Below are 9,223 nucleotides of genomic sequence, written 5' to 3'. Positions count from 1 at the left end.
AGGAACACAAAGACAAACACATGGAGATTGAACGAGGCACTACTTCAAAATGACTGGGTAATAGTTCAAATAAGGGATAAATTTAAGAAAATCCTTAAAGCAAAGAACTATAATACAGCAAACCAAAACCTTTGGGACGCAATAAAAACAATGATCAGGTGGTGATTTATAACAATTAAAACATACATGAAAAAAGAGTAGAAAGCCCAAATCAATACCCTATACAACACTTCTAACAACTAGAACAAGATCAGTAACATAAACCTTCCAACAGAGGGAACTAAATCATAAGTGTTTGAGTAGGAAGAAAAAAACCCGGAAAACAGAAAAAATACATAGATAAACAAAAACAGAAAACAAAAATCAAGAAGACAAGAAATTGGTTCTTTGAAAATAACAATTTTGTTATACTTAACAAAGAAAAAAGAGAGAATATACAAATCTAGAATTAGAGATGAGAAGAGTGACACAACAGATTCAAATGAAGTATAATAATATATAGTCATAATAAATAGAATACTATATTCTATTTTTATATACTAATGACACACTACTACAAAGGGTTGTGTTCCAAGTTTGATAACCTGGAAGAAATGAAAAATTGCATAGAAATACACCACTTATACATTTTGACAGAGATAAAAGTAGAAAATCCAGGAGAAAAGACATAGAGAAGGTCATTAACAAACTCCTACCCAAGAAAAGCCTAGGACCAGATGGATTCACAGGGTACTTGTGCCAGCCTTTCAGTGAAGAATTGTCATCAATCCCTCACAAACTATCCCAGAATATAGGAGACAATAAACTCCCAAACTCATTCTATGAACCAAGTATAATCCTGATACTAAAACCAAGCAAAACCCACAAAGACAAAAAACTACTGATCAGAAGATAAATTACAGACCAAGACAAAAAATTATAGACCCAAAGACAAAAGCTATAGACCAAAAGACAAAAAACGAAAGACCAATATTCCTAATGAATATAAACACAAAATATTTTCAACAAAATTCTGGCCTACAATATCTCACAATACACACACACACACACACTTTCACCATGACCAAGTGGCATTAATACCAGAGATGCAAGGATGGTTCAACATTAAAAAAAATGTAATTCACCACTTAAACAAGACAAAGAAGAAGAACCACATGATTACATCAATAGATGTAGTGTGATATCCATATGGAAGAAGCACACCAACCTGTGTGATCCAAAGATCCCAAAGAATAAAATCCAAGCCCAGGGGAGGGAATGGGACTAGAGTCAAAATTCAAAACAGTCAGCTTGTGAACATTATGGATGATAGTAGAAGCCCAAAATCCATTTGTAGAGTCCCTATGTAGATTGAGTCTCTGGTGAATTCTCACTGGCCATAGTCTAGAAATGTGCATAGCCTTAATACCAGACAAAGAGCATTGCAAAGTGGATTTTCACAGCTTGAGTCAGACTGGAATGTAATGCCTTGTCATTAGATCTCCCTTTTGACTCATTTTGGATTTATTCTACATTTAATAATTTCTGCTCTCTTTCTGATTGAGGATTTTCTGTTTTATTTGGTCATTGTTGCTGGGTTATGAAGACAGCAACAAGATTAATAATTACCTGGGGGCATGGAAAAGGAGGTGATGGAGGCGATGGGGTGGCAATAGCAATGGGTACAAGAAGGAAGAAAATATCCCAAAGTTGATTGTGGTGATGAATACACAAACCTTCATATGATTGTACTAGTATGATTGCATTATTAAATTGTTCTGATAAATTCATTAGATCTTTTAAAACTATTTTTAAGAGGAACTTACAGTTAGCTATATGTTTGAGATATAGCTGTTGCCCATTAATTTGGGCACACTTGTTTCACCTGCAAAAATGATGGCATCACGTAGCACACCTGTCTTCAGGGTAGTCTTCTCCTGCACTCAGAGCACGGATTCTTATGTGCTTCCTTTCTGCCTTCTCTGGCCTCTTTATTTTCAGGAAAGCCTTTAACTCTTCCCTGCAAAGTACGATTTGGCTTTGAAAAGGATGTCAAGCCTGTGATAAGATGGTACATCGATGATGCTGAGCAGAAATGGTAAGTCCTCACACTCGAGAGGAACGGACAAGAAGATGAGTAACTCATGCTTTTTGCAAGCCACACTGTACGTCCTCACCTTTAGACAGCACCGAAGTACGCGCATCCACTGTACTGATGCGCCGACCCGTGGTGGAATATATAAAAGACAGAGAAAACGAAGTGCATGTCAACTTTACCGATGGTGTCCGAGTGAAGTTTCCGATTAGGGTGCACGGAATGAACTCTTATTTTACGGCTCTATTTGAAGCCACAATCTGGTGTGGTTGTCCTAAAATTTAAGCAAAGAAAGCAGACAAATATACTGATCCAGAAATAGCATATGCAAACCAGGGGTGACAGTGCTGCCCCTCACCTATTTTCACTAATACCTTACAATTCCAAGTGTGTGCCAAATTCAGGAATCCAAACTTTGACCGTCATTGACGGTCCGGAATGCTTCCAGGCAAAGTACCACAGTCCTATGGAGTCTGACAATACAAAACACGTGAAGCAAGGAAAGGTTAAAGCATCTTATCTTGGCAGAAAGGAGGATTGAGGTGGGGCATCTATCTGTAAATATTTGAAAATGATCGTGATTTTTGAGAAAAAAATTAACTTAGTTAAATATTTTTTAAACTTAATTTTTAAGTTTGCTTCTATCCAAAGCCCAGAACCTAGTGCAATGGGCAGAATTCACTGAGGAGAGATTTTGGTTCAATAGCAATAAAATCTCTAGACACTCGACGCTGCCCAAGACCTGACAAAGCTGGACTTCTCTCTCTAAAGGCATCAAAAGGCTTGGATTTAACTTATGAGGTATATTGCTAAAGGATAGATTGTCTTATTCTTTGGAAATTCTGCTCCAAAGAGAGACAATGCATTAAAGGTCTCCCTTCTGATTCAAAATAAAGTCAAATTCCATGAGCAAATATAAAATAAGTTTTAAATCGATACCTCCATATGAATACTAAAAGATCTATTTTGGAAACAGTAAGAGTTGACAAGAATGTCTAAGGCCGGAATGTTATGGAGTCTCATAGGGAACGGATAGCGCATTGCATTTCCAAGTCGTCCAATGTGGCAGCAACTAGATGGCTTGACATCACCCAGCCAGACCTTTGAATTTGTTTTCAACTGATTAGCAATGTGATTTCCATGAGCTTCTATTGGCACACCTCCCATCTATGGGTCAAATTCCGGAATCTTAGGGAGTAGGTATAAGGTAGGGGATATGCCATCGGAGTCCCTGGAAGGTAGAAGCAGTCAGTGAATAGAAGCTGGTATGGTCAGCCTGGTCGTGCATCTCAGCGCGACACTGCCTAAAATAGTGTATCTATAAACAGATTGCTCAATTTGAAGTCTGTAGTTGGCAACATTGGAGATTCCAAGTTGTGAGTAAGTGCAGAAACTCACAAATTCCTGAAGGGAGAAGAAGAGCCTAAGAATCCAACTACCGAATCTCCCAGCGGTGTGACCTTAGGCCATTTGCTCACCTTCGTGTCTCAGCTTCATCGTTGGCCCAGTTAGGAAAGCCATACCAAATGGCATCCCAGAGAGAATTGAGGGATTCAATAGTTCACTCTCAGTGCTTTGAAGAGTGTCTGATAGGTACCTAGTATGTCCTTAGGAAAGTGAGTTATTTTAAATGTTATTCCTAAATTATTATTGTCATCTGTTCTCAAGAAGGACTTTTAGGGTTAAATGATGCCCACACTTAATCCATGTCTCAGTATAAACACTTAGAATACCAATCCAAGGTTCAAGCGTGCCAAGAAAGACACAGCTTATCAGAGGTGTTGGAATGAACAAGATTCTACTCACTTAGAGGAAACAGCAAGGCACATTTCAATAGGAGGTGCCATTCCCAATAGTTAGTGGCTTGCTCCTCATAGTGAACTCATGGCTGGTGGTCTGCACATAGCCCCCGCTATAGTGTGCTGAAAGGATCACATTCCTTCTCCAGTAGGAGAAGATACAGAGATGGGGCATCATACAAGAAGCATGTTTACGTAAGCCATTCCTGGGAGCACTGCCATGTGCTCAGGGAAAGCGGGAAGGGATGTGCTGCTAGTCCACCAGCTGCTATAGATGTACTCTGTCTGGGTCATTCCCCTTGGACAAAGAGTCAGCCAGCATTCTCATCCCATCCAGGAAGTCAACACGATCCATCTAGTCCTTAGAACAAGGTTCACTTGTGGGTCACAGGCTCTGCTCAGACTGACTCCCACATAGCATCATTCTTATCAGGCTCATTAATGTAATCAAGAGTGAACTTTCTCTCTCACTATATTAAAGTCTGGCATCTCTTAAACCTAGTTGATCTCATAAGTCGTCATTTTCTGGCATCCAAGTGATTGGCCAGGTATACGAGTTTCACATATGGCAAATAGATGTTAATTAATGTAACCGAATGGCTGTGTTTTTCCCCACCCTTTTCCCAGTAATTTCTCTCCAATAAAGGATGAAGTCTTTCAATGTGTCCTTTCTTTGAAAGAAGTGACTCAGAATGACCTCCACAGGAAATTCATCTGCTTTGCCCAGAACTCCATTGGAAACACTACCTGGTCCATCCAGTTGAAAGAAAAGAGAGGAGGTAAGCCAGGAACACGTCCCGGGAAGCTAGCGATTGCTTTGCTTTTATTAAAAGGAGAGGAATTTTTAAAAAACCAGTATAATGATTATGATCTTGATGATGGCAATTAACATTTACTAGGCGGCAGACACTCTTCTAAACACTTGTTCATATTAAAAGGTTTAATGCTCTCAACATCTTTATTGTGCAAGACTATGATCTCTAGTTTATGAGGAAGGAAACTGAGGCAAAGATAAATTGATAGCTTTCCCCAAAGTCACAGAGCTAGGAAATTCATACCAGCAATTCAGAATTCGTTCTAACAAATACATCGAGTCCCTGGAAGTCTTCGGGAGCCATTCCTTCATTCAGTCATGCTGCAGATAACTAACTATACCACATGTTCTGTGTGGGAAGCCCAGTCCTAGAGCCCGGTTTTCTTTCTTGCTTTTGTTTTCCTGTCTACATCCCGACACATGCGCATCTTCAGCAAATAGTGTTTAGTGTGTCAAATCTAGTCTTGAGACGGTCTCTACATTCAGGTGGGAAGTACTCAGGGTCATATTTTGGCTCTTGTTGACTTGTTTCATTTTCCTCTGTTTCAACTTGAACTTGAATCTGAGCAATTGCTAGTCTATTGAACAGTTGACCCTTGGCTTTCTTCTGTCTGACTACACTGATTTTTTTCCAAGGTGTTTCTTCCACCGATGTAGTGGATTTGGTTTCTGTTTCTTACATCTGGTAAGGTCCACATGTGTAGGCACCATTTATGTTGTCAAAGAAAGGTGTTTCCAACTAATAAGTAATTGATCTTGAAAAACTGCTGTCATGGAATTTTTAGTCTCATTTATATAATCAAATCCTTATTTTCCAAACTGATCCTCCCTCTCTGTTTTCCACTTGGCATTCTAACGACCAGTTATCAACGCGTCTTCATTGTATGTTTGATCATTTTCAGACTGAAGAAGTTACTAGAATTGTAAAATTTCTTTATCTTTGGCTTTAAAGATTGGTGCATGCATTTGAGTAATAAACACAGAAGTTACCACCGAATGACAAACTGGCAGATGAGCAGTGGTCAACTTTAGTAGAGTGGTTCTAGATCTTTTACAACCTGTAAGGAGAGAGATACAGGTGGGGTTTTTGAAGTAGGAAGGGAGAAAATAAAGATAGTTCCAATTCCCAGGCTACCCAGATCTAGTCGATGCCACTGTCCCAGTGTCTCTGGAATTGATTTTAAGATGGCTTTCTCAAGACCTCAGTGAGACATTCCCAGATTTAAAAGGAGTGCTGCCAATAACAGGGATTTCGACAAATGGGCTGGAAATGGCCTTGGGTGAATGAACCCACGTGTTGGCCTGAATGTAATCATGTCAAAATGCAGGGATGTTTTTCTATGTCTGTGCATCTCCTCTCTGTTTGTTCACCATTACCACATTTCCCTTGCAGTGGTTTTCATGTACATACTACTGGGCACCATCATTCTCATGGCGGGCACGCTGTCGGCAAGTGCTCTTCTCTACACGTACTGGATTGAAATAGTGCTCCTGTTTCGTGCCTACCAGAGCAAGGATGAGACCCTCGGTGGTAAGGACAGTACAACACATGGCAACTTCAGAACCTCTGATTGTTCCTCTCAGAACTGGTTTGAGAGTGTATTAACTGGGATTCTTCAGAGAAATAGAATCAACAGGAGACACAGGAGAGAGAGAGAGAGATCTTAAGGAATTGGCTTATCTATAATTGCAGGGCAAGTAAAAAAAAACAACAGAAAACCACTGACCAGGAGGCAGAGTGGAAATTTCAGCAGTGTCATGCACAAAGTTTCAGATCGAACAGAAAGCTCGAAACTCTACCTCGGTCTCTGTTTGAGCTAGTCCTCAGGCACAGGGCCTTATTTCCCAGGAGTCCAGGTTCACCCCTATTGTCCAGGGGGAGCTCCTCTGCTGACAGTCGATTGATTCATAGGTGAATCACAGCTACAACACCACGGCTGACCCTGGGACAAGTGCGTGTGAACTGAGTCCATGTACACACGGGGTAGCATGAGGAGACTCCCACGGGTCCCATGAGTGTTGCTGCAAGTGCTTCCAAAAAGCAGACACAAATCATGACACACCAGAAAAAGTTGGATTGCTTCATAGGAAACATGGATCGAGGGCTGCAGCCACGGCTGCCCAATTTTCAAGAGAAATGAATCCAATATAAGGATCATCTTAAACAAACAAAAATCATGTTAAACGAGCAGGCACAAAAACTTGGCACTTTTATAAAAGTTTAATATTTTTGCTCCTATGGAAATGGCACCTTTTAGGTTGGTGCAGTATATAATACATACAATATACAAAGTATATTTTAATTTACTCATTATGGTGTTTTAACAAAAGCAGCATTGTTATGATTTTGTGGAGTCAAAAACTATACACAGGTTTTCTACGGGCCAGTGGGTGAGCACCCCAACTCCCAAGTTGTTCAAAGCTCAGCGGGATCCTTTCCCATAAACACCTCTACTAGCGTTTGACTGAATATCTGGGCAACCCAGGTCACTCACTCCTACACATGACATGAACCAGCACAGAAGGCAACAAAGAACATAAAACCAATAGATCAATAAACCAACCTACCAACTAACCAAATAAAGCTCACTGCCATTGGTCAAGTCCAATTCATAGTGAACCTATTGGTCCGGGTAGACTAGAGCTGTCCCTGTGAGTTTCTGAGACTGCAACTCTTTATGGGAGTAGAAACCCTCAGCTCCTCCTTCCCCCAGATCGGCCGGTGGTTTTGAACTGCTGGCCTTGTGGTTGGCAGCCCAACTCGTACCCACTATGCCACCAGGGCTCGTTAGTAAAGACCTAGACAAGAGAAAATGCTGTCACAGGCAACGAGCTATGTTTCCTCAGGCTTATCTTAAGAAAAGAATTTCAGAAGCCTGATAAGCACTTAAAGCCATGAGGGGCCTGCGTGTATCAGGGCTCGTCTCTCAGGGCTGCCCTCTTGGACCAAGAACAGCTGCATGTGGGAACCTCATCACAGAAGGAGTTGGGGCAGCCAGCTGGGGCCAAATCTGGCAGCGTTGAGGGAGGTGATCCAGATATGGTTATCCCAAGCTTTAGAGTCTTATCCTTATGGGTCTGGGTCCATCTTCCCAATGTTAATGACCTCATATCGTTAAAAGCATTAAAAGCAGGTAGAGAAGCGTGAAAAGCAGGTAGAGAAGACATTTCTTCCCATTCCAGAAACCAGGAAATCTGGTAGATGATTGTATTGTCTGGCGGGCATTTTGGACTTCAATGAGCATCTCTGTGAATGAACGTAAGGCAATGTGAGAAGGATCTTAACCTCTCCATGCCTTACTTTTCTCATCTTCAGAAAAGGAGAATCAAGCATTAACTACATCGTAAGTGGTACCGATCCCTGGGGTTAGGACCGATTAAGTATGTAGAACAGTACTCAGTGTACGATGAACACCAATTCCTGTCACTGGTTCGCTCTGGAGTCCCGGGTGTAATAACGACTTGCCTTCCCGCCACTATCCTCTAAACCAGGCAGAGAGAGGGGAATCGTGAGCTGTCCAGCGTGTGAGAGCTGGGATTGGGACCCGCACAGTCAGGTTTAAGAGGTACCATTGGCTATTGTATCCATTTGCTTCACTTGTAAAACGAGAGGCTTTTACGATGGTAAAAATGAACTGCAACGTGTAAAGCTTTGTAATAATAACAGCCCACTTCTTATTAATAAAGTGTCTTATCAGTTTTCCCCTAAGACCAAAACGTAGTATTTAGTGATGCTGGTTTCTTTAGACTAGAATAATGGCCCTGTCTGCATGTATCTGGGTTAGAGTGTGCATCTGACCGTGCCATGGTTCGGTGTACACGTGCGGACTGCAAGGTAGGTAGTGAGAGCCCCCTAGCAACTCTGCAGAGTACAGGAGTTTCCATCTTGTTAGGAGTTGCAAGTGACTGGATGGATGGTAGTGCATCTGGGTTTGGTTTTAAGATAGAATGTTTGCAGTTGCTACTGTGATTCTCCCTTTGTGCATACTTCTGCTGGATTCCAATGGATGATGATTATTCACCTCATGGTGATGGCTTCTCCAAGGTCCTGTGCTTTTCCCTCCGTACAAAGCTTGGGAAGAGTTGTCCCATCATCACGGAAAGTGACCACAAAGAGATGGATCAATCCCACCTTGCTTAATACCAATTATTGAGACAACCTATGCATTAAAAATTCTTAAGGCAAGAGTGCTTCTAGCTATTTAAAACTGTTGAGTTTACATATATATGTATATATGAGTAAATCGGCTCTTGTGGGTGTCTGGGACTGTATATTTTTCTGGGAATAGAAAGCCTTATCTTTCTCCCATGTATATACACATAAAAATGCATATACACACATACACATACATATATTTCTATATCACACACACACATATAAATCTGCTTTAAATTAAGCAAACTAACATCTTAATCTTGCCCTGGTGACTTCGTATTTCTTTTACTAAAATATTTTGCTTAGGATTCTAGGCCTTGCCCCAAAGAGTCAAAGGACACATTTAAACATATCCTTTCTTACCTTGCAAAAACATCAGT

At 40.9% G+C, this 9,223-nt stretch overlaps 1 protein-coding gene across 1 annotated transcript in view; it reads left to right on the top strand.

Moving 5' to 3' along the window:
• Positions 1-9,223, top strand: part of LOC101659300 (interleukin 18 receptor accessory protein) — a 35,985-nt gene that overhangs the window by 22,937 nt on the left and 3,825 nt on the right. Inside the window, 3 exon segments of the mRNA XM_004704440.1 lie at positions 1,981-2,116; positions 4,501-4,652; positions 6,081-6,218. Coding sequence (XP_004704497.1) covers positions 1,981-2,116; positions 4,501-4,652; positions 6,081-6,218 — 426 coding nt within the window.

Source organism: Echinops telfairi, unplaced genomic scaffold, assembly GCF_000313985.2.
Source record: "Echinops telfairi isolate 266 unplaced genomic scaffold, ASM31398v2 ScPeMD7_7467;HRSCAF=8505_1, whole genome shotgun sequence".
In the NCBI taxonomy this organism is placed as follows: domain Eukaryota; kingdom Metazoa; phylum Chordata; class Mammalia; order Afrosoricida; family Tenrecidae; genus Echinops; species Echinops telfairi.
Note: the sequence above shows the minus strand (reverse complement) of the source record. Positions and strands in the feature narration are given on the sequence as shown.